At 38.3% G+C, this 25711-nt stretch overlaps 2 protein-coding genes across 2 annotated transcripts in view; one reads left to right on the top strand and one right to left on the bottom strand.

Moving 5' to 3' along the window:
• PTPN2 (protein tyrosine phosphatase non-receptor type 2) overlaps positions 1 to 25711 on the top strand; it is a 115597-nt gene that overhangs the window by 13600 nt on the left and 76286 nt on the right. Inside the window, exon 2 of the mRNA XM_004703843.2 lies at positions 11608 to 11698. Within this exon, the coding sequence (XP_004703900.1) occupies positions 11608 to 11698 (91 nt within the window). The remainder of the gene's footprint in view (positions 1 to 11607; positions 11699 to 25711) is intronic.
• Positions 7760 to 8371, bottom strand: LOC105978730 (60S ribosomal protein L17-like). Its single transcript, XM_045298672.1, has one exon. It carries the CDS (start codon positions 8312 to 8314, stop codon positions 7760 to 7762), a length of 555 nt encoding a protein of 184 aa, XP_045154607.1. The 5' UTR covers positions 8315 to 8371.

Below are 25711 nucleotides of genomic sequence, written 5' to 3'. Positions count from 1 at the left end.
TTGTTTTCTCCTCCAGATTGTTCATCCAGCCAGTCTTATTTAGACAGACCTGCGGAGATAATACCATGCACAAAAACAAGACAGAGCAAAACAAAGCAACAAAAGAAAACAAAACATCAACAACAACCTTAACAAAAAGCCAATGACAAAGAAAAAAACAACAAAATAGAAAAGCATGTAGTTAATTCAAGGGCTGTTGGCCTTGGAGTGTTTTCCCATTGAGTGATGGATGGGGTGCCAAGCCCTAGCCCCAGCCCCAAATTGTATTTTTTGGTATTCCCTGGGGACTTCGTTGCTCTGTTCCCCTTGCTATTCTCTTGCACACTCTTAGTGTTTTGCCTTGGTGTGGTGGGATCAGATTGGGTGCAATTCCCCACAGTGTGTCTCCCTTGTTGTCCCCTGTAGGGCTATGGATCAGTGAAGGATGTTGTGTCTCATAGTGGGACTGGCCATATGGTCATCTCTGTGCATTGGCTGCTCTGAGTGGGGATATCATCCTCAAGGCTTGGTGGGCCTGGATGTGCTCCACTCTCTCCTCCTCCCCCTTCATTTGCTCCTGTGTGCTCTGATCAGATATATCCCTCTCCCTGAGCTGCAGCTTCAGTGCTGTTCTCTGAAGGAAATTCTTCTGGGGGAAGGGCCAGCTGTCCACGTAGTTGGGATTGGGGCCAGCCCTTCGTTTTCCTAGTTTAAGAACTTCTTTTTGTTTGATTATTTTGTCTAGTATCTCTTCATTTTCCTTGCTCTTTCTTCATTTCTCTTATGAGTGAGGTAGAACATCTTTTAAGAGCCATTTGTGTGTTTTTTTCTCTCTTTGATCTGTAAAATATTAAGGTAGCTGTTTGCTATATACAAGTAGATAAAAACTTAGTGACAGGGTGCCATTCCAATGGCTGTAAGTTGGTTCTGACATAAGTTAAATAATCACTTTTTCTGTTTTCTTAATTTTCATTATTAGCGCCTTTTATTACCAGTGTCTTTATAAATCCAATCTATATTTGTCATTGGAATGTTGGAAACAACATATAAACTTACAGATATATTTTAGTACATATATAAAATATACAAATCAAAACATTTTACTCATGATGAAGTAGAATTGTGTGTTGTTTTTTGTCAGTTAATGCTAATCACTCCATTTGTAGAAGGTTCTGAATCATCTGAATTTTCTAAGAGATTGAGGATGGCATTTCTAGTGAGAGAAAATTAGTGAGTGTTGTCTTTATGGTTTTTCTCATTTTTGTCTTCTTATAATTCGTTGTAACGTTACTGCTTCCAGAATCTGTGTATCCATTTTAGCAAATCCATCAGTGTCAAACCATTTGGGTCAAAGGTTTCAAGTGACTAAAACCCCTGATTTAGTTTAGAAAAGTTCAGCAAATCCTTTTACTTCAAAAAAAATTTGGGACAAGTTTCCTTTCCTCTCACCCATTCATTCTTTCATCTTCAGCATTTCTTTCCTCTTTAAAACTTGTTTTAAAGTCCTTCTATGTCATTTCCTCTTTTTTGTGATCTATGAGGTGATCCACATTGGGCCTATCAAGTTCAGCATTCTTGCCATATGGTGGACAAGATTTTTCTATCATTGTTTCCATTGTGCCAACCTGGTCATTTTTGGGGGGTCCTGTTCATATAACAGCATTTTTTTCTCTCTCTAAGCTCTGCTTGAATTTTCCTGTAACAACTTCTTTTTATTTTGTAACTTCTCAAGAAGTGTTCCAGATAAAATGATGGTCATGAGTGTGGTTTGTTGCAATTCCAGGAAGCTGTAAGTTCAGGAAAATATGTATCAGTTAGGAGAAATAGGAATTGGACAGAGGAATGAGGAGTGTAACTGCCACGACAGAAGCATGCTCTCTTTTAACATTGCAAAAGGGAAACTTATTCTGCCTGAGAGAGCGAAGAGGGAAATGTCACGTACACAATTAGGGAAGGAAAGAAAGAGTTAAAAAAAAAATGTGTGTGCGGGTGTCCAAGTATCCAAAATGGCTGCGGAAAGGCACAAAGATGTGAAAGAATATAAAGACAAACCAAAGAAGTAATAGTTGAAAGGGAGAAAAATATAAAAGATGAGCATGAGCATGTGAAGAGAGATTATGTAGGCATAACGTTTCATTCACTCAATACATATTTTATAAGCTATATAGTATTTTAAATAGCGCAAAAGGGAGTCAGGATATTTAACACTGTTATTAACCAGTTATAGCATTGGTTTTAATGACCAATTAAACAATTCATCAGAAAAAGAGAAAGATGTCTTTGTATTTAATCATTTCTGTCTTACGTAGTTTGGAAAGTTCTGGCCAAATCCCAATGGGCAGGAAACATTAGAAAGGAAGAAATAAAATTGTCCCTATTCACAGATGACATGATAGTGTTTGTAGAAAACTAAACAACCTACAGATGACCAATGGTTACCATGGGTGAAGGAGAAAGAGTTGTTGCTTAGGGGGTGTTGAGTTTGTGTTAATGGTGGTGGAATTATTTGGAAAAGGATATCAATAATAGTTGGACAACATGGAAGAATAATCAGTGGCACTGGATTATGCATGTAGAAGTTGTTGAATTGGAGAATGCCTTGTTGGGTATATTTTTTCCACAGGAAAAAAATTACATTAAAATAATCTACTGAAAAGTTATTAGAGATTAGAAACAAATTCACAAAGCTTCAAGAGATAGAAATTCACACACCAATATAGGTTGTTTCTATATACTTGTGATGATCAATCCAAAAGGAAATTAAAAGCACAATTCTACTCACACTATCATCAAAAAGACAAAAATACCAAGAAATAAATTCAACCAGAGATGTGTACACTAAGAATCTATAAAATATCGCTGAAAGAAATGAAAAAAAATCTAAAATACAAAGACATCTTCAAAAAATCATAGGACTTAATATTGTATGATAATGCTACCCAACATAACCTACAGATAGCAAAATTCCAGATCTTTGCAGAAATGGAAAAGCCAATATTCAAATTCAAGACAATATATACCCAAAGCATCTTGAAAAAGGACAACAATATAGTAGAACATACTTCCCAATGTCTAAATACACTATAAAGCTATAAACTCAAACTCACTGGCATCAACTTGATGGTTACTCATAGCAATCCACAGGACAGGGTACAACTGCCCCTGTGGATTTCTGAAACTAATTTTGTTTTCAGAAATAGTACTGTGATTTGGCAAAAGGACAAACAAATCTGTCTTGGAAGAAAGACCAGCGTGTTCCTTGGAGTCAAGAATGCTGAGACTTACATACTTTGGGTATTTTGTCAGGGGAAACCAGTCCCTAGAGAAGAACATCACGCTTCGTAAAGTAGAGAGGCAGTGAAAAAAGTGGAAGGCCTTCAGTTAGATAGATTGACATGTGGCATCATTAATGGGTTCAAGCAATAAGAACAATTGTGAAGATAGTGGAGGACCGGGCAGTTTTCATTCTGTTGTGCATAGGGTCGCTATGGGTCAGAACCAACTCACTGACACTTAACAACAACAACATTGGGTTAGCTGCTTTCATGTCTTTCGATTGTCATTTTTTATCTGCGCAGGGAGAGACCAATATTTGCACCTTAGGTGGCTGGTCACGAGTTTTGAAGACCCCAGTCCTTATTCACTGAAGTAGGATATAGAATAGTGTATTTGTGAACAATTTTCATTGATTTTAGTGTCTTGATCCCCTAGTCCAGTGACTGATTCCTTTATGGTGTTAGGTTAATGTGTGTGAGGTTTTCATACTATCTCCCATTCCCTGTATGTTCCACCACATGAATAAATAAATTTGCAGCTAAGGGAAATACACATATAAAAATATCTTGCCATATTTCTTTTTTAAAAATCATTTTATTGGGGGCTCTTACAAATCTTATGATAATCCATCATTCAGTTGTATTAAGCACACTTGTACATATGTTGGCTTCCACATTTCCAAAACATTATTTTCCTACTTGAGCCCTTGGTATCTGCTCCCCCCATCCCCCTCTCTTTGCTATATTTATTTTTAAAATTAATTTTATTGGGGGCTCATACAACTCTTATCACGGTCCATCCATACAGCCATTGTGTCAAGCATATTTGTACATTGTTTCCCTCATCATTCTCAAAACATTTGCTTTCTACTTGAGCCCTTGGTATCAGCTCCTCATTTTTCCCCTCCCTGCTCCCCTTTCCCCTCTCCCTCATGAACCCTTGATAATTTTAAAATTATTATTATTTTGTCTTATCTTATTATTTTGTCCAAAGTCTCCCTTCACCCACTTTACTGCTGTCCATCCCTCAGGGAGGAGGTTATATGTAGATCCTTGTAATTGGTTCCCCCTTTGACCCCACCTCCCTCTACCCTCCCAGTATCACCACTCACCACTGGTCTTGAAGGGTTCATCTGTCCTGGATTCCCTATCTGTACCAGTTTACATCCTCTGGTCTAGCCAGATTTGTAAGGTAGAATTGGGTTCATGATAGTGGTGGAGGAGGAAGCATTCAGGAATTAGAGGAAAGTTGTTTGTTTCATTGTTGCTACACTGCACCCTGACTGGCTCATCTCTCCACAACCCTTCTGTAAGGGGATCTCCAATTGCCTACAGATGCTTTCTTTGCCATATTTCTATGTATTCTTGGGTATAGTTCCACTCTTCCTCACTTGTCCAGTCTGTATGATCATCCAGGAATGTACTTTGTAGTTTACCGTGCTTGCAGGAATCCCTAAGTTCTTAAATACTACCATTTAGATGTGGTTATTGCTTAGTAAGTGAAAGGTAGCTGATGATTAAGAGAAAACATGTTACTCTTAGAATTTAGCCCAGCAAAATATGAAATCAGCAATTGTTTCTGTAGTAAAATCTATGTAGCTCTTTCAAGCCATTTGTCAAAATTTCAGGAGAGTTGAGTGTTACAGATGAAATATAGATAAAAGTAGATATGTTCAAAATTTAAAGTTTGAAATGTTGGCCTGGAAATATGCTAGAAGGCCTTAGGTTGGAGTGGATCCTAACATTATGTTGAAAAAATTAGGCTTCTTTGGAAAAGGATGTGTTGAATAATCTTGTATGAATATATAAATTTCATATAAAATTAAGGAGCTAAGTGGATTTCCCTTCCAAATAGCATATGGTCTACTTCCATTTATTATTTTTCCAATAATAGTTTTAGTTACCGATTTGTTGGTCCTTTGTTTAGGTCACATATTAGCATTCCAAGAGCTGAGTTTAGCTTCTGAAAGGGTATCAATGTCTTGTTTTATACATAGTTGAATAACATTCAACTGGACTACCAGGATTTATTAATCGAGTCTTTTGTCTATTTTTGGACATTTAGGTTATATCCAGCATGTTGTAAGCATTGTAAATAATTCTGTGAAAGATCTTTTGGTGGATGAGTTGCTTACATTTTGTATAATTGCCACTAAAAAAGTGATAGTCGGGAGCTCTGGTGGCATAGTGGAGTGAGCTACTAACCACAAGATTTGAACCTACCAGCTGTTCCACACGAGAAAGATGAAGCTGTCTTTCTACTAATGTTAAGATTTAAAGACTTGGAAACTCAAACACCTCATTTTGGAGGTGCTTGTGTGTGATAGTAGTCATGGTGGCCTAGTGGTTACACATTGGACTTTTGATCCACAAGGTCAGCAGTTTGAAACCACTACCAATTCCTAGGAAAAAAAATGGGGCCTTATACTACTGTAAATATTTTCAGTCTCGGAAACTCAAACAGGGGCAGTTCTACCCTGTCATAGGGTTATTGTGATTCGTCAACGACTCAATGGCAGCGAGTTTGGTGGGAGATTTGAATCACCAGCCTTTGAACTAGTTGAGCACCTAACCATTTGTTCCATTCTCTTGGACATTTAATTAAATGTAGGGTGTGAAATAGTGGAACCTGTGAGAGCCGGAACTGCCTGGGGACTGCCTTGTTTTTCCAGGTCTTGTGGATTTTTAACCTTTGACAAGATTGCTCTATTGGTGGGAAATATTTGTAGCCAAGTCTGTTCTGACAGTGGAAAATATTTGAGTTCTCCTTCTTTGGCAGGTTTTACCTTTTTGTAAGTTTTACTGTATTAGATATGAACAGCAGTTTTCAAGCAGAAATGGGTGAATTTTGCCTGGGCAATATTTGTCAGCATGTGTAGACACATTATTGCAGCTGTAGGGAAGGATGAGAAGATAGAAGTACTTACTTCTGGAATGAAGGTGGTGGGGCCCAAGAATGCTGGTGCTGGTGCTGTACATCCTACTGTGCACAGTATGCTGCCACAAAGAAGAATAGTCCTGCCCTAAATGCCACTTGCTGGACTAACAGGTTTCCTATAGGAAGCATTTTTTGTTTTTATTATCTAAACTTTAGAGTTTAATCTGATTTTACTGTGTTTTCCTAAATGAGTTTTTTGTTTTTCTTGTCCCAGGATTCCATCTAGGATGCCACATTGCGTTTAGTTGTCATTGCTCTTGGTCTCCTGGTCTAACCCTTGGGCCTTGAGAAGTACTGGTCAGGTATTTTATAGAATGCCTTTCAGTTTGGTGGCTTTCTCTTGGTAGGATTGGAGTTAAGGTTTTTGGAAAGAACATCACAGAGTTGAAGTTCCTGTCTCACCACATCGTATCTAGGGATGTGCAATCAAAATGACAGGGTTCTTATACTGCAGAACAAAGCCTAGACGGACTAAGAAAGTGGTCCTGCACTGAAGAAAGGGGATTCTGTCTACTTGTTTCTTGATCAAGATCCTGAGAGATAGCCTGTTGATCCTAATCCTGAGTTATAGCCTGTTACTTTTTAATAAACCATTGCAGTAAATGGTATGGGTGGGAAGGTATATGTGATTCTACCCTAGCTTCCCTATTGCCACAAGGTGCATCAAACATACTCTCCATCTTTCTTTACCCTAGTCTGATGCCAGTCGTTCCCCTCACAGCACTCTACATCTATTCTGGGTGTGATCATTTATTGCAATGGCCACACAGAACTCATAGACAATATTCATGATTTCTTAGGGGAGTTACCACGAGCCAGAAAACGTTAAAGATAAAGTTATTGGTTCACATCAGTGCCTCCTCAGCCAGTAGACAAGTGGCTTGTCAGTCAGTGTTCACCCTCTCAGCTGCATGAATGGACTTTTGTCTTCTGCCTCTGTGGCCCAGGAGACCTGCCTGTTCTTCTAGTTCACAGTCCCACCTCAGTGCTGCTCTTCTATTTGCCTTGGTTGCTGGTGCCTCCAGTCATGGCCTCTGCCATTTCAGACCGAGATCTCAAATGTGCTCCACTTAACAATGATCCTAGGATTTCTCTCTCTGCTCCTGCTTCAAAGATGGCTCATCCTTCTAGTCAGGGCAGTGGTTTCTAAAACTGACTCCCCCCACCCCCCAATTAGTGGTACACACGCCCTATTGCATAATTCAGTCATTCATTTGGTGGGCGTTATAGAAACATGGGTAGAGGAACCATATTAAGTTTTGCTTCACCACTACCATTTAATTTTAAGTGTAGTCTGTAAGTTCTGTGTGACCATTACAACAGATTATTGAATTTAGTAGAGGGACCTCTGGTGTCAAATTGGTAAAAAGATTGGAGATGGGAGATATATTAGACATCTACTTCAAAGGGATCAGCTTTGGGCTGATCTTCTCATTCTCATTGTCATCCCCCCTCCCCCCCTTTCCTTGCATTTAAACAGGTTCTGATGGTACTACTTGCACCATATTATAGTAACATTTCATTATTATTTTTTTTAACTTTTATTTTTTATTATTTTAAGCTTAATTTATTCCCAAGCCATGAGTTTTTGCTTCTTCAGTTTCTTCTGGGAAATCTTTTTCTTCTGTGCAACCTCCTCTTCTGGTTTGGGAACGATCTGTTCCTTCTCAGTCAGGCTCATTTCAATGTGGCAGGGGGAGCTCATGTGTGGGTTGATCTGACCATGAGCTCTGTAAGTCCGGCGGCACATCTTGGGGGCTTTGTTCACCTGGATGTGCTCAATGACCAGAGAATCCACATCTAAACCCTTCAGTTCAGCATTACTTTCTGCATTTTTAAGCATGTGAAGCAAAAATTCAGCACTCTTTTTGGGCCACCGACCCTGGGTCCAACCCCACTGTTTGGCCTGGGCACACCGACCAACACCACCCTTGTAGCGTTGGAAAGGCACACACTGCTTCTGCACAGTCACGTCTTTCAGGTATTTGGTGGCTTTCCGGATGTGCATGCCTTTGATGGCTTGGGCAGTTTCACGGGTGTTCTTGAAGTAGACCCGGAGGTTCGACCCTCTAGATTTGCAGGATTTTGTGGGGTTTTCTGGGTCGAGTGAGTAGCGAACCATTTTGGCAGGTCACCTCAGGCTGCTCCAGTTAGAGGAAGAGCGGTGGGTTCTGGGAGAATTCATCAACATTTCATTATTTATGACATTTTAAAGCTCTTAGAAATAGTTTGTATAGGTTTTTCCCCTCTTTATTCACATTTTGCTATGACAATGCTTGTATAGAAAAGTATTTGAAACCTAAAGGTACTATTTCTATCCACCTGACATTTGCGTCCCATATGCTCTTCATTCAAAGTGATTGATGTTTTTTGGAGGCGGTGTATATTTTTCTCAAATCTTGTTCTAGAAAGAAACTTGGGACCTTATTTCACTAACCAATAGAAACGGGAGTGATGGCTTTTGATAGCTCAGACTAGATCATAAAAAGGTTAGAGCTTCTGTCTGTATGCTGTATCTGTATGCACTTACTTGATCTATTTCTTTGCTTAACTGTGGAGAAGGTATCTGAGGTGTTCCAGCCCTCACCCAACTAAGACCTTAGTGGACAATGAGTATCAACCAAATGGTTCCATGAAACAGAATGAGGGATGTAAGAACAGACCCACACTTGCAGAGAAACTTGGTAATAGTACAGTAGGTATTACAGATGTGTAAAAATCAATTTTGGGAAGAACTAAATTCCCATAGCACAGGGGTCAGCAAACTGTGGCTGGTGAGTCATAGGTGGTTCTTTGGTATGCACATGTGGCTCTGAAGTAAATTTTTTAAAAATTTAAAGGACACTATTCAGATAATGGTGATTTCATTTGCTTGTAAAAATATATTTATGGCTCTTGAATAATTTTAAAATTGTTGTGAGGTGACAGGATTGGCTCTCCATCTCAAGTTTGTGGACCCCCTGTCATAGCATATTACAGGCTAATAGTAACACTTCATATGTTGCAAAAGTATCCTTACCATTTAGTTAACTTCCAGAACATTGAAGACATCAGTTAAGAAACTTGTGCATCATGTCCCATCAATAAAAACATTGAATATTCAGTTTTTAATAGTATATGTAATTATAGTTTATAGATATTCTGTTTATACTCCAGTATTATAAAAATATATTGTTTCTCCTCTCTCTCTACCTCCAAACCAAAACCAAAAAACTTCGTTGTTAGGTGTAAGAACAAAACAATACTCCCTATCTGCATCATCTTCATATTTGTTGTGTTTGAGTTGATTGTAGCCACTGCATCACTCTCTTGTTGAAGGTCTTCTTTCTTGCTGACCCCCTACTTGACCAAGCATGATGTCTTGGGAGTGGTCCCTTGGGGTGACATGCCCAAAAGACAGGAGATGAAGTCTCATCATACTTACCTTTAAGGAACATTTTGGTTGTATTTCCAAGACAGACTTGCTTATTCTTCTAATGAGGATCTTCATTAAACCCACAGCCATCAAGTTGATTCCAACTCATAGCAACCCTTCATGAGGTTTCCAAGACTAAATCTGTACTGGAGCAGGCAGCCTTATCTTTCTCTAGAGCAGCGGTGGTCAACCTTCCTAATGCCACGACCCTTTAATATAGTTGCTCATGTTGTGGTGACCCCCAACCATAAAATTATTTTCGTTGCTACTTCATGACTGTCATTTTGCTACTGTTCATTCATTCAACCCCCACAGGTTGAGAACTTCTGCTATAGAGTAAGGTTGAACTGCCCAGTTGGGTTTCAGATGCTGTAAATCTGTACCAGAGCTCTTAAGCCTTAGCGTTCCTCTTGTGGAGCAGCTGGTGAGTTCAAACTGCCAACCTCTAGTGGTTAGCAGCCCATCTCCTAAGGCATTATGCTACCATGGCTTAGGAACTACTAATTGGGCTTAAAGGTCCTTGAAACTAGTAGACCTTAATTAAATATAGTATGCATTTTTTGACCATTCCCTGGGAATTTTTGATTAGTCCCCAAAGAAAAAAATAGAAAGATACTTGCTCTAGTCTTGGAGAGCTGGTTGAGGACGAGTGAAGGGAGGGTTTGTGAGGCATGAAAATAATTTTTTTATTTAGGCTTGATTTGTAATAATACTAGTGTCTTTCAAAATGCTTTTTCTCATGTGATTACATGAGCAAAAGCCCAACTCAATTTTTGTAGCTAAAGCACACTTTTTCTTTGGTTTTGTTTGGTGTTTTAACCTGAAATCTTAGAATTGAGTTTCATTTGATGGATAAAACTTGATCATGTGAGTTAGCTTTACCAAATAGCTCAGGTGCCTGGTGTAAATGCGCACTCCTGAAATTTCTTCCATTGTGGAATATAGAGAATATTTAGGGTTTAAAAATGAATTTGAGTCTTGGAGAGTGTAGCTGAGCATTTATGGCTTCAGACATGAGGATTATTTTTCTGGGTTGAAAGTAAAATTAATAGTTATGAAGCATGAGAGTGTCCCAGGGTGATGCAGGTACTAACCAAAAGGTTAATGCTTCAAATCTATCCAGCAATGCCTTGGAATAAAAGCCTGGTGGTCTACTTCCAAAAGATCAACAGACCCCAAACCAAACTCACTGCCGTAGAGTCAATGCCAATTCATAGTGACCCTGTAGAACACGGTAGAGCTTCCCTTGTGCATTTCTTATACTATAATGCTTTATGGCAGTAGAAAGCCCCATTGTTCTCTCGAGGAACAGAGCTGGTGGTTTTGAACTGTTGACCTTGGAGTTAGCAGTCCAACTCGGAATCTCTGTGCTATGAGAGCTCCCCTTCAAAAGATCACAGTCATTGGAAATGCCAGGCAGCACAGTTCTATTCTGAAACACATAGGTTCCCTATGAGTCAGAATCAGCTCCATGATAACTGGTTTGCATGGTTTTGGATTTGAGGCATGAAGATAAAGAAATCAAAAATTTTCTGATTGGAAACTTCAAAATTTAGATGGATTTAGTAAATTTCATCGAGAATTTGTGTGTGATAAAGCTCACCTTTGGTGAAGATGGCTATCCATAGGAAGATAATTTATTTGAGGGACTAAAACCTATCGTTTTAGATAAACCATTGATTCTAAGTTATATGAAGTAGTTACGTTTGCTTATTGTTGTTGACTGCAGTGTATATTGGCAGCAAACGAGCATAGGCTTTAGTTCATGTAGGACCTTAATTTGGTCCTGGGGTCTTTCACTTACTGGGTTGTTGACCTTTGACATATTGTTTAATCTCTTAAAAGTTTATAATTACTGGAATATGAAATGATAAAGTTCTTTCCCATTGTTTTGCAAGAATTAGATGTAAGGATTACTGAAGTTTATATTGGCTGGGGAAGTATCTTTCTTGCTATATATAATTTATGAGGAATATTAAATATATTTTTGTTATTTTAAGGAAATTCGAAATGAGTCCCATGACTATCCTCATAGAGTGGCCAAGTTTCCAGAAAACAGAAATCGAAACAGATACAGAGATGTGAGCCCATGTAAGTACCTGTGCATGTGTGTGTGTGGACTGTGGAGGCAGGATTTGGTGAAAAGAAAGGTTTAGGACCAGAGCTTATAGAAAAATTTTAATGTTAAAATAGTGTATGTTCTTCAACCAAACTTTTCAAGGCATATAATGGAAGAAGAAAAATATTCAAAATTTCATCTGTCAAACAGCCACCATGATTTTAATTTTACTGTATTTCTTACCAGCCATTTTTCTTGACATACATATTTTTTCCTTAAGATAGTTATCATTATTGCATGTGTGTGTATCTTTATGCATGTGTACATATATACAAAAGGGCTTCACAAAGTTCGTGGAAAGATGGAATTAAAAGATAGTGGAAAATTTCTACAAACTTCTTGAAGCCCTTCTTTTCAGATTCTGTGGAATCTAATGCTTAAAATACTTGATGTAGTCCTGGTTTTGTTTATTCCTCCCCCCCCCCATAACAAGTGTATGTATCCAACAGCAGAAAACCTGTACAGTGTAAAAAAGAAATAGCTCTTTGTTCTGAAACAAAACCTTTTGAATTTCTATTATTTTGATTATTTTTCCTGAGCCAACATATATATATAATTTTTTCTTTCAAAGTTAGAATTCTATATATATTAATTCTTAGGTCTTTTTCTACTTAGCAATACACTGTAAGTATTTTACTATAATAACACACTTTTTTAGTGGCTTTGTTGTCTATTGAATGGATATATCATTCTTTTATATGATTCTATGATTAAATATTTAGATTGTGATATTTATAATTCACAAATTTATATATATGAATGTTTACAAAATGTTTACTGTACATATATTTGAACAACTGTAAGAGGGTTTTCAAAATATGCTTATGAACCGAATTTAATTTTCCTAGGGTACATGATGTCTTCATTGTGAATGGTACCACTCATTTACCTATTAAATTAGGCTGCCTTCCCACTTCAAAATGTTTTCCCATCTTTTATTTTAGTGGGATAAATAAAAGCTTTCTCTATGAGTTTGCTTGTTAGCACGGACATTACAAAACTCAAATATTAAATTAAAAAAAATTACTGTAGTTTTGGTGAACCTTTACACTGCAGGTTAGGTTTCCTATTTGATAATTTCCTCACAAATTGGCCAGTGTCATTTCTGGGACACTAATTTTTTAAAATCATTTTATTGGGGCTTGTACAACTCATCACATTCCAAAAATACATCCATTATGTCAAGCATATTTGTTCATTTGTTGCCCTCATCATAGAATACGTCTTTTTTTTTTCAAGCACATTTGTACATTTATTGCCCTCATCATTCTCAAAACATTTGCTATCTACTTTAGCCCTTGGTATCAGCCCCTCTTTTTTCCCCCCTTCCTCCCTACCCCATTCCTCATGAGCCCTTGATAATTTATAAATTATTATTTTATCGTGTTTTACACTGTCCGACGTGTCCTTCATCCACTTTTCTGTTGTCCATCCCCCTGGGAAGAGGTTATATGTAGATCCTTGTGATCGGTTCCCCCTTTCCACCCCACCTCCCTTCCACCCTCCCAGTATCGCCACTCTCACCACTGGTCCTGATGGGTTCATCTGTCCTGGATTCTCTGTTTCCAGTTCCCAGTGTACATCCTCTGGGCTAGCTGGATTTGTAAGGTAAAATTGGGATCGTGATAGAGTGGGTGGAGGAAAAGCATTTAGGTGGGAGGCCCTGGAGAGGTCGGTGTTCCGTGGTGGCTGGCAAGGTCCAGACCCCGAGGCTAGAGCATTTCCTGTTAAGTTCAGGCCTTGTGCTAGGTCTCGCCAGGTACACTCTGACCAGGGCCTGGGCGTGGATGATGCCTATCTTCATGGCACTCTTGCTTCCGGCATAGGTGGACCGATCACCTTGCCCAATCCTCTACGACTGACAGCAGATTCCTGTGGGTGCTCTGGGAGCTCTGAGTGCAGGGCAGCTTTATGGCCTGCACATAGACCCTGAATGGCAGTCCAAAGTCATTAAACAGTGGCCAGAAAGGGGCAGCAGCTCACTGCTTGCAGCCGGATGGCGATGGGATGCTTCCTGCTGTAGGAACAGGGGCAGTGGACTTGTAAGACATCCCCGACTCCTGGGTGCTGGCTGACGCCTGAGACTGTAACTTCTATGGGATCAGAAAGCTTCACATTTCTCCTGTAGAGTGGCTGGTGGTTTCAAACTGCAACATGCAGGTCATTAAAACTCTTAGTCTCTCAAACTTTAGATTATATGATTAATTGCCTTTGGATAACGGCAATCTACTGCTTTATGGACACCTCTGTTTAAAATGTAATTATCACCTCCATTTCTGTGATCATAAGTGTCTATCTCTTCTTTAATTAGAGAAGTGACATTTCTTTTTCTGAGAAAATACTATGCTGTAGGTGGCACACTCTGGTAAGTGTAGGGCTGTTAATCACAAGGTTCAGACTCACCAGTTCCACTGGGAGCAAGATGAGGCTATCTGCTTCCATAAAGATTTATAGCCTTGGACACTCTATGTGGGGTCACTGTGTATCAAAACTGACTCATTGGCCGTGTTTTCTTGAAAATACTTGGTCTAGTCTTTCTGTAGCAGCTTTTTTGCTTTCTTTAATAGAGTCTATTGGAACTGTACTATGGTATAAACAAACTACTCTTTCCCCTCAACTTGTTTAAGGAATGCTCTCCCCACTTCTCTATTTCTCACTGATTAAGCCATCTTCTCAATCTCTCTGGTGGTGGCTGCTCATTTTCCCTTTTGATGTAACCAAAGGGTTTAAACTTTTTTTTAGTTTAAACCATTACTTTTCAGACTATGCACTGACATTTTACCTCCTTAGAGGCTCGTTCTGTCCAAAGAATTCATTATCCCTTGTATTTGTAATGCTTGCCTCTCTTTTTCCCATCCTTCTATCACTCCCAGCGCCCATTTACTCTTGTTACCTTTCTTGTCTTCACAGGAGCCCTGGTGCTGCTGTTGAGTAGGTTTTAGGCTGCTAACTTCCAGGTCAGCAGGTCAAACTCAACCAGTTGCTCCACAGAAGAAAGAAGGTTATTGTACCCATAGATTTACAGCTATCGAAATCCTACATAGGGACATAATGGTTTAATTGTGCATGCGCGCACACATTTTAATGTACCATACTATTTGTGTTACCTGTTTACCTCTCCTTTGGGAGAAATCAATAGTTACACCTTAGATGGCTGCTTATGAGCTTTTAAGTCTCCAGTTGCTAGGATGTAGAGCAAAGATTTTATATATTCTACTTCAGTTGACTTTGGCGTCCCCTGAGGCTATAATGTTGAGCTGCCAGGTCCACACCATTGGGCTTATTAGGGAATAACCCATGACTGTGGCATTTATTAGGGATGTTAACAGGTTATAAGTTGAATCAGAAATGCAGGATACAGTTCTTTTGTCCACAGTACTTTGTCTAAGCCATGCTCATATGCATGTCTGTCTCTAGTCCTTGACTTTGACCACGTTGCTGCTTGGCCTCTGCCCCGGTCAAGCAAGTGCTCCAAGCTCCTTTGGGCTGTTAAATGCCCAAAGGACACCCAATTGTTTTTCTAACCCCTCACCTGAAGGCACTCAGCTGTACTCATTCATGGACTGGGAAGCCTGTTGCTCTGTAGCATGGTCTCTGTGTTGCTGTTTTTGGTTCCACTGTTGCTGCCGTCGGGATCTCTTGTGCTCTGCTCTTGGCTTTATTGCTTGGTGGTCTCGAAATTCTCTGTTCTTGTGTCTTCGATGGCTCACTTCATACTCAGTAGAATGGCAAAAGTGTTCAACCCCCACTTTGGAATCTCATATACCCTAATTAAATGCTCCTACCCAGTCATTTGGTGGTTAAACTAGAAAGACTATCACTAAAAGAGCTATACCAAGGAATTCAACTGTATGACAAACAGCTAATCATTGTGAGCATTTCTTCATATGGTTGTTGGCTGTCTGAATGTCTTCTTTTGTTAACGGTCTCTTTTTAATTGGATTATTTATCTTTTTCTTGTTAAGGTATTGATATTTTCTATATATTTTACAGATTTATCTGGTTTATCTTTGCCAAAATTTCCCCCCCAATATGTGAGTTCTCTTTTTACTCTTTTGGTGAGAAATCTTTGGATCACATAAGTATCTAATTTTTAAGAGGTCCCAATAATCTGGCCTGCCTTCTACTTGTGTGTTTTCAGTTACGTTAGATAATGTATTTATGCTGTGTACTAGGGCCCTTAAGTTTCCCCTAGTTTTTCATTGATGAATTTTATAGTTTTGGGTTTACATTTATGTCTTTGATCCATCTTGGATTCATTTTTATATGTGGTGTGAGATAGGGGTCCTATTTTTTTTTGCAAATGAATATCCAGTTTAGCCAGCACCTATTAGTCAGAGAGACTATCTCTTTCCCATTTTACTCATATATGTTTCAGCTCTTTGTCACTTGTTGGAAGGAGAATGGGTTTAATTTTGGGTTTTGTATTTTGTTTCACTGTCTATGTCTCTGTACCAGTGGCTAGGCTAGTTTAACTTCCATGGATCAGTGTTAGGTTCTTTTCCTTAGTGTTATGTTTCTCTGGGGTCTCTTTCCTTTCCATATAAAATTGGTGATTAGTTTTTCTATTTCTTTAAACAATCCTGTTGGAAGTTGTATCAGGATTGTACTGTATCTATAAATTGCTCTTATGTAGTACTGACATTTTCACAATGTTAATTACTGTACATACTCGTGTATAGTATAAGCTGAGTTTTTCAGCACATTTTTAATGCAGTTTTTGTGATAAAATTAGGTGTTTCAGTTGATATTCAGGTTGGCTTATACTCGAGTATACACAGTAAGGCTTTCCCAATCTGGCATATTCTCCCATTTATATAGATCCTTTGGTTCCTTGTAGTACTGGTGTATAGCATTTTATTTTGTTTAATTCTTTTGTATTCCAGGTTAGATTTATTTCTAAGTATTTTATCTTTTGGGTTATTATAAATGATTGTTTTCCTTTTTTTCTTTTCTTACAGATCTCTTTCTCAACATAAAGGAATCAGATTGACTTTTGTGTATAGATATTGTACTTTGCTGCTTTGCTGAATCTTTGGGTTGTTTACAATTTTTTCTGAGTATCTGGGATTATCTATGTGTAGAAAATTTTCATCTACAGAGTTTTACTTTTTCACTAATTTGAATGTCTTTATTTTCCTTCTTTTGCCCTATACCTCTTGTTAAGACTTCAGCACAATATTGAATAGCAGTGATGATAAAGGGCATCCGTGTTTGGTTCCTGTTCCCAAGGGCAATGCTGTCAGTTTCTCTCTGTGAGAGCTACTCAGTATTTTCAGTTTCTCTCTGTTGCCTAATTGTTCTGAATTATTTTGAGGAATTTCCCTTCTATTGCTATTTTGCTGACTTGTTTTATCAGAAATGAGCGTTGCTTTCCTCTAGTTCTTAAATTCCCCTCTCCCCCTCCCCAACTATCATGATCCTAGACCAGAGGATGCACACTGGTACAGATAGGAACTGGAAACGCAGGGAATCCAGGACAGATGAACTCCTCAGGACCAGTGCTGAGAGTGGTGATACCGGGAAGGTGGAGGGAAGGTGGGGTAGAAAGGGGGAACCGATCACAAGGATTTACATATAACCCCCTCCCTGGGGGGTGGACAACAGAAAAGTGGGTGAAGGGAGACGTCGGACAGTGTAAGACATGACATAACAGTAATTTATTAATTATCAAGGGTTTATGAGGGGGAGAGGGTGGGGAAGGGAGAGGATAAAAAATGAGGAGCTGATACCCACGGCTCAAGTAGAAAGAAAAATGTTTTGAGAATGATGATGGCAACAAATGTACAAATGTGCTGCTTGACACAATGGATGTATGTATGGATTGTGATAAGAGTTCGAACCCCCAATAAAATGATTTAAAATAAAAAAAGAAATGAGTGTTGGATTTTGCCATATGCTATTTTCTGCATCAATTGATAATGGTTATATGGTGGTTTTTCATAGTTTTATTTATGTGATGGATTACATTGATTATTTTTCTCTTTTAAAAAAATCATTTTATTGGGGGCTCATACAACTCTTATCACAATCCATACACATATCAGTTGTGTAAAACACATTTGTACGTTCATTACACTCATCATTCTCAAAACATTTGCTGTCCACTTAAGCCCTTGGCATCAGCTCCTCATCTTTTTCCCCCTCCTCCCTGTCCCCCTCCCCCCTGATTATTTTCTAATGTTAAACCATACCTGGGATGAACCCTATTCAGTCATAGGAATTATTTTTTGATATGTTGTTTGCTTTTATTGGCTAGAATTTGTTGCGTTTTTGCATTCTATGTTTTGTTAAGGGCATTGACCTATAGTTTTCTTCTTTAGTGTTGTCCCTGTCTGGTGAGTAGAAAGGTACGAGTGTTCATTTCTCAATCTGGGAATTTTCTTTCTTTTTCTATACTTTGCCATTCTTGGGGTTGAGTTGGTGTTAGCTCTTCTGTGAGTATTTGGTAGAATTCACCAGTGATACCATCTGTGCCTGAACTTTTTATTTTGGGGGTATTTTAATGAATTGATCAATTTCTTTTTAATTTAAAAAAATGTTATTGGGGACTCTTAACAGCTCGTCTCACAATCCATACATCCATCTATGTGTCAAGCATATTTGTACATATGTTGCCATCATTATTTTCAAAATATTTTCTTTGTACTTGAGCCCTTGGTATCAGCTCATTTCCCCCTTTCCCCCTCCCGTCTCTCCTTCATGAACCCTTGATAATTTATAAATGATTATTCTTTTCATGTCTCACACTGACTACTGTCTCCCTTCACCCACGTTTCTGTTGTTCATCCCCCTGGGAGGGGCTTAAATGTAGATAATTGTGATCGGTTCCCCCTTTCTTCCCCCCACCTTCCCCTTCCCCTCCTGCTATCGCTACTCTCATTATTGGTCCTGAAGGGTTTATCTGTCCTGGATTCCCTGTGTTTTGAGCTGTTATTTGTACCTGTATACATGCTCTGGTCCAGCCAGATTTTTAAGGTAGAATTGGGATCATGATAGTGGGGTGGTGGTGGTGGTGGTAAGCATTAAAGAACTAGAGGAAAGTTGTATGTTTCATTGGTGCTATAGTGCACCCAACTGGCTTGTCTCTTCCTTGTGACCCTTCTGTAAGGGGATGTCCAATTGTCTATAGATGGTCTTTGGGTCTCCATTCCGCGCTCCCCCTGATTCACATTCACATGGTTTTTTGTTCTGGGTCTCTGATGTCTGATACCTGATGCCATTGTCACCTCATGCTCACACAGGCTGGTGTGCTTCTTTTATGTGGGCTTTGTTGCTTCTCAGCTGGATGGCAGCATGTTTTATCTTCAGGCCTTTAAGACCCCAGACACTATATCTTTTGATAGCCCGATAGCTGGTCACCATCAGTTTTCTTCACCAAATTTGCTTATGCACCCAGTCTGTCCTCAGAGATTGTGTCAAGGAAGGTGAATGACTTGATCAGTTTCTTAGTTAGCTATGGTTTTTTCAGATTTTCTGTTTCATGTAATGTGTTTCTAGACATTCTTTCGTTTAGGTTTTAAGATTTGTTGGAGTACATAGTTCTTCATAGTATTCTCAGCCGTTTTATTTCATTTGTTACATTGCCATTTACTTTTGTGCTGTTTGTATTGTTTTCTTTGTTAAATTTTAGTGTTTTTTTGGTTTTGCTAAACCTTTTCAAAGTACTAACTTGTTCTCTTCTACGATGTGTTTGATTTCATTTGACTTCATCTATTATTTCTCCTTGAGACTGCAGGCCTATTGTGGTGATCTTTTTCTAATTTTTGGAGGTACTGGGTTAAGGTATTCATTTGGGTTTTCATATGTATAGTTATTGTTATAAATTGCCCACTGAACACTGACTTAGCTGTGCCCCAAAGATTTTGGGGTACCGCATTTTCATTCTTTTATGATTTTTTGCTATTACCTTGATAGATCTTTTTTCTTTCTGATCCTAAAAGATTTTTTTTTATTGTGAATTAGGTGAGGGTTTACATAATTAGGTTGTGATGTTAGTATTCTACAACTTTGTGATTCCCATAAGCTTACTGTCCCTTCTCCCCCTCTCTTTGCTCATCTTTCTTTCACTATTATTTTTCCCTTTAAGTTGACACCTCTCTCACCTATAACTCCCTCTTGTCCCCCTTCACTTCCCACCCTTGGTAACTCTCAAAGTCTGTTTTTTTGGGATGATAACTTTGTGGTCTCGTACAATAGTTGTCCTTTTGTGTTTGATTAACTTCACTCAGCATAATGTCATACTATTCCATCCTAATTCCTTAGTGAAGTGCTGATATTAGGTGGCATGGCATTGGTTCCGATCCAGAGTGACCCTGTGCCCAACAGAAAGAAACACTGCTTGGCCCTGTGCCGTCCTTGAAATTTTTCCTAAGCTTGAGAACTTCTTTGCAATCTTGGATGAACATGAGTGTGCATTTATCTGCTTATACTTTATTCCTTGTTTCCTTATATATCGAGTAAAAGGATTTCTGGGTCATAAGATATTTCTACGCTCAATTGTTTGAGAAAGCTTTATTTCAACTTCCACAGTAGTTGCACAGTTTTAGTCCCACCAGTAATATATGAGGATTTCAATTTCACCACTCCCTCTGTCATGTTACTTATTTTTTTAACATTGCTGTTATTACTGTATCAAGTACCATGTCATCATTGTTTGATTTGCATTTCTCAAGAGCTCTTCTTTATTTTAAAGGAACCCAATTGAATTTTGTAAGTTGATCTATATACTGCTGTGTTCCTGAATCTTTCAATTATTTCCAACAGTTTTTTTGTGATCTGTTTCCCCTATCTCCCCCTACCTTCCCCTTCCCCTCATGATATTGCTACTCTCATTATTGGTCCATTGATTTCTTTTTATTATCTAATAATTCTGGCTAATACTTCAAGTACAATATTGAGTAAGAGTGGCGATAAAGGGTATGCCTGTCTGGTTTCCATTTGCAAGAGGTATGCTCTTGGTTTCTTCCTATTGACAGATGTTGGCTGCTTAAAGAATTCACATTCTGTTTTGTGTGTTGTGTGCTGAAATGGCTATTGGAATTTGTTAAGCACCTTTTTTGCATTGATATAATCATATTACAGTCATAATTCTTTTCCATTGTATTATTTAAAAATATGAGGATTTCAATGATTGCTTTTCTAATGTTGACCCATTCTTATGTACCTGATAATGGAACTCACTTGATCGTCAAAAAAAAAAAATTTTTTTGTTGGATTTTATTGGCTTGGATTTTGTTGAGAATTTTAAAAATCTATGTTCATAAGGTATATTCTGTAATTTTCTGTTTTGGTAATATCTTTGCATGGTTTGGTATCAGGGTAAAACTCATTTCAGAAAATGTGTTCGGAAGTGTATTAAGCTGGGTTCTTGAGAGAAGCAAAACATTGTTGCTTGTACCTCTACGTATATGTATAGTGTGGTCGAGTGACGTTTTGCTCTTATACTCCGGTCTTTGTAACTCCCACCCAATTGTTTGGTGGACTATGCAAATAGAGCATTGTGTTACATTAGAAGAGGGGATTGATGAATTTTTGTTATCACCCCTGTGGCCATAAGATGAACCATCAGTGATGTAGCAGCAGAGAGAGAAACCTTGGGGACCTTAGAAGAGCATGGCCCAGATCTCTGTCTGAAGTACCACAGGCTGCCTAGACAAGTTGAATCGCAGATAGTGGCATGGAGACTCAGAGGAGCAGACCCCGAGCTATGTGGTTCTTTTTCCTCATCTGGTCCAAAACAATGGACCAGATAGTGATGGGACACAGTAAAAGGCAGACTAGCTTCCTAAACCATGGAGGCAAAGGCCAAGGGACCATGTAACTTGGGAGACTGAAGATTGAAGTAAGAGTTGGTTACTGGCTGAGAAGACATATGACTGGATCCTTATGTGATAACCTATTAACTTCCCTAATAACCCCCCTTAATAGTGAGTATTGTCTTAGAGTTAGTTCTGTGTGGCCATTGCAATGAACAATTGAATATGGCTTAGATGTAGATTGCCTTGGTTGGAATAGTTGGTGTCAGAATAGATACCGAAGGATGGAGTGTGTAGGCATGTCTGACTCTTGCCTTGTGTTAATAGAGAAGCCAGAGAAGGTCAGATATGCCCACCTCCATTGTCATTCACTGTGTATAGGAAGAGATTTCTATAAAGAAATGGCTCACACAGATCTAGACCTGGCAATAGGGATTTACAACTTAAAGAAAATGAAACTTCTTAAAACTGGACCAGTAAACAACATCATGATAAAAGATTGAAGTTATCAAAGATTTGATTTTACTGTACTTGGATCCACAATGAATGCTTATGCTGCTAAGGACTTCCTTCACGTGTTGAAGAACAAAGATTTCAACTTGAGGACCTAAAGTGCAACTCACGAAACCCCATAGTATTTTCAGTCCCTTTATATTCCTGCAAAAACTGGGTAGTTAATGAGGCTGAAGAAGAATAAATGTATTTGCATTGTGATGCTGGTGGAGAATGTTGAGTATGTAATGGACGAACAAATCTACCTTGGAAAAAGTATGGTAAAATGTTCCTTGACATGAGACTTTGTTAAGGTGACCAGATTTTAACATTGATAAAGTGGGACACCATTGATAAAACTCATATCCTGGCGAAATAGCCACATGGCAGCCGAAAACCGTATACCCTAGCTTGTTGTGCATTCTTTGCAAAAATCGGGACTTTGTAAAATGCTGCGGGACCTGGGAAAAATTGTTAAAAACTGGGACTGTCCCACCAAAAGCGGGACGTCTGGTCACCTTAGACTTTGTCTCACATACTTTGGATATGTTATCAAGGGGAACCATTTACTGTAGAATGACTACTTGGCAAAGTAGAACGCAGTTTTTTTTTTGGACATGGATTAAACTAATTCCAGTATGTAAGGGAATCCTGGCTGTTATGGAATGACCAATTAAGGTTCTCTAGTCACTGGGACCTACTTAATAGTTATTCATTGTTATTGTTCATGGTTAGTTTTCTCTTTTTCCCTTGGAAAAAGTGCTTATATGTAGATTTATGAATATATAAAAGGAGCTCTGGTGGTGTAGTGGGTTAAGCTAGCCATAAGATGAGCAGTTCAGACCGATCAGTTATTCTTCAGGAGAAACATAAGACTTTCTGCTTCCATAAAGATTTATAGCCTCAGAAACTCTAGGGCAGTGGTTTTCAACATTCCTAATGCTGTGACCCTTTAATACAGTTCCTCAAGTTGTGGTGACCCCCAACCATAAAATTATTTTTGTTGCTACTTCATAACTGTAATTTTGCTACTGTTATGAATTGGGCGATCCCTGTGAAAGGGTCATTCTACCCCCAAAGGGGTCATGACCCACAGGTTGAGTACTGTTGCTCTAGGGAGTAATTTTACTCTGCGAAATAGAGAATTGCTGTGTGTGGAAATTGATTTAGTTTTTTGGTTTATGGACCTATAAAGAAAAGCTTAAGTTATATAACAAAAACTAGTTTAATTTATAGGTTCATAAACTCTCCCCCCAAAACTATTAGTTGCCAATAGTTCACAAACCCCAAACCAGCCTCACTGCCACTGACTCAGTCAATTCCAACTCATAACAACTCTATAGAACAGGGTACAACTGCCCTTTTGGGTTCCCATGATTATAACTCTTTACATGAGTAGAAAGTCTTTCTCTTGAGGAGTGGCTGATGGTTTCGAACTGCTTACTTTTAGTTGGCAGCTCAATGTATAACGGTTACACAAACAGGGCTCCTTATTAAAAGATGTGAAATAATTCAAAGGCAATGAAATGTTGTGGAAATAAAGCAAAAGGTCATTCTTTAAATTTCTATTGAAATGTAAAATATGTCTCCACATTCACCGATCTCTTGATCAAAAGAATCTCAAAGTTATTTTTGACCTAAAAGTTAGAATATTTACAAAGGTGCTCCAAGAATGGAAAGTTATAATCTAGACCTTTTAAATTTGCTATGCTGGAAATTTTTTATAAAAAATCTAAGATTGAAATTTTAAAAGCCTGGACAAAGCCAAATCAATAATCTGTTATTAGCCTCCCACTGTAATATGCATATATTTATGTGAACTCTTTCCTGAGGCCTCAAAATTCAAGGGGACATCAAGTTGGTGGAAGGCTTCCATTGTCTTTTTAAAATTTATTTTTATTTTTTCCGTTGTCTTTTAATTCCATTTTCCCCACAAACTTTTTGAATCCCCCTCCTATTATAAAGTTTTGCTATTAAGTGATGTTCATTACTTATCTATAAGCCTGGGAACCTTTTGTAGGTCATGTACCAGGTTAGATTTCGTGGGAGGGCTTAGTAAGTTTTAGCTCCATAACATCAATCTTGGTTTCTTAACACTGGCTAGTTATACCTAATAACGTGAGCATCATTGTCAACTGTGACATTCCAGTGAAAGCTTGGTTACGTTACAAGCCTTCCAATTATGTCTTATTAATAAAGAAGACAAATCTCCATGGCTGCCATAAAAATAAGGATGCTTATTAAGTGCTTTCAAGTTCCAGGGAGATTATATTTCTGTTTATAAAACAGCTATTACAATTTTATGAGTCATACATAGGTAAGAAAAAAATTAAGGTATTTTATCTGGAAAAGAACATTAGCCATCGACAATACTTGAAAAAACCAAAAAATTATCGATTCATTTAATCCTATGTAATTTTTGTTCAGCTTGCAGTCTCAATCCAGCAGCGTTTCCACAAAATTCTAGGAAATCCTAATTCATTCTAGTACAGTGTCAGTTCTGCATTGCCCTATAGGGTTGTTATGATTCAGAATGAACTCGATGGCAGTGATTTGAATTTATTAAAAGTCCATGACCAAATACTTGGCATAGTCTTTCCCATTGGTCATTGAAATACACTCTCCTTTTGTTAAAATACTTTGGCCTATGGTTGATTGCATGCACTTTGAGGGAGTCAGAATAAAAGAAAAAATATAACACTACAAATGACAAAACTAACATGACCATGGGTATTACTAACAATTAAAAAATTGTATACTCCTGGGATACATAATCTTGAGACATAATACAAGTTAACCAGCATGTAGTTATGACAAATGACAAAACTAACGTGGCCATGGCTATTACTAACAATTTAAAAATTGTATGCTCCTGGGATACATAATTTTGAGACATAATACGAGTTAACCAGCATGTAGTTAGTATATAAGAATTTACTAAGATGATCACAGAAACAGATTAAGTAGTCTAGTGACTTAAGGAAAGTTTTGTGTTTAACCACCAGTTTCTCTCTCAGAGAAAAATGTGGCAGTCCGTTCCCATAAAACAATAGGTTAATATCCAGCGCCCCCCCCCAAAAAAAAACCCAAAAACAAATCCAAAACAACTTATTAGTTAACTGTAGTTCACAAACCCCAAACCAGACTCACTGCCACTGACTCAATTCCGCAACTCATAGCAACTCTATAGAACAGGGTACAACTGCCCTTTGGGGACATAACAACCCTATGGCACCATTTTACTCTGTCCTGTAGAGTTGCTATGTGTTAGAATTGATGGTTTAGCAGCTTCTGAACATGATATATGGATTATGCCTCAATAAAACTGCTAGAAAAATGATTAAAGTTGTAAAATGATCGACCTTGGGTTTCTCAAGGCATCCTTACTCCTAGGGAAATTCTCTTTTTTGGGGACACCCTATTTCTTACACATTTATTTTTTCTTTTTATATTCCCATTTTCACTTCAGGAAATGTTTTCCTTTGGATATTTGAACAATGACTGGGGGCAATTAAACACTGTGCTAACGTTTTCTTCCATGAATTAGTTGTTAAGACTTACGGACCCTCGGAAAATGATGGTGTGCTTCTTTTCAGTATGGTTTTTTCATCATGGCCTTTTCCAAAGTATCTGACCTGGGAATTGTTGCAGGTTTGGGCCACCATAAAATTGCCCAGCCTAATCTTACAGTAGCTAAAGCAAATGGAAGAAATGATAAAGTCCAAGAGTAGAATA

The sequence above is a fragment of the Echinops telfairi genome, unplaced genomic scaffold (genome assembly GCF_000313985.2).
Source record: "Echinops telfairi isolate 266 unplaced genomic scaffold, ASM31398v2 ScPeMD7_4;HRSCAF=17, whole genome shotgun sequence".
In the NCBI taxonomy this organism is placed as follows: Eukaryota; Metazoa; Chordata; class Mammalia; order Afrosoricida; family Tenrecidae; genus Echinops; species Echinops telfairi.
The sequence above is the reverse complement of the archived record's forward strand: the minus strand, read 5'-3'. Positions and strand labels throughout refer to the sequence as shown.

Excerpts from the sequence above, each read along its gene's own strand:
- LOC105978730 (XM_045298672.1), bottom strand. The coding sequence starts at position 8,314 with ATGGTTCGCTACTCACTCGACCCAGAAAACCCCACAAAATCCTGCAAA.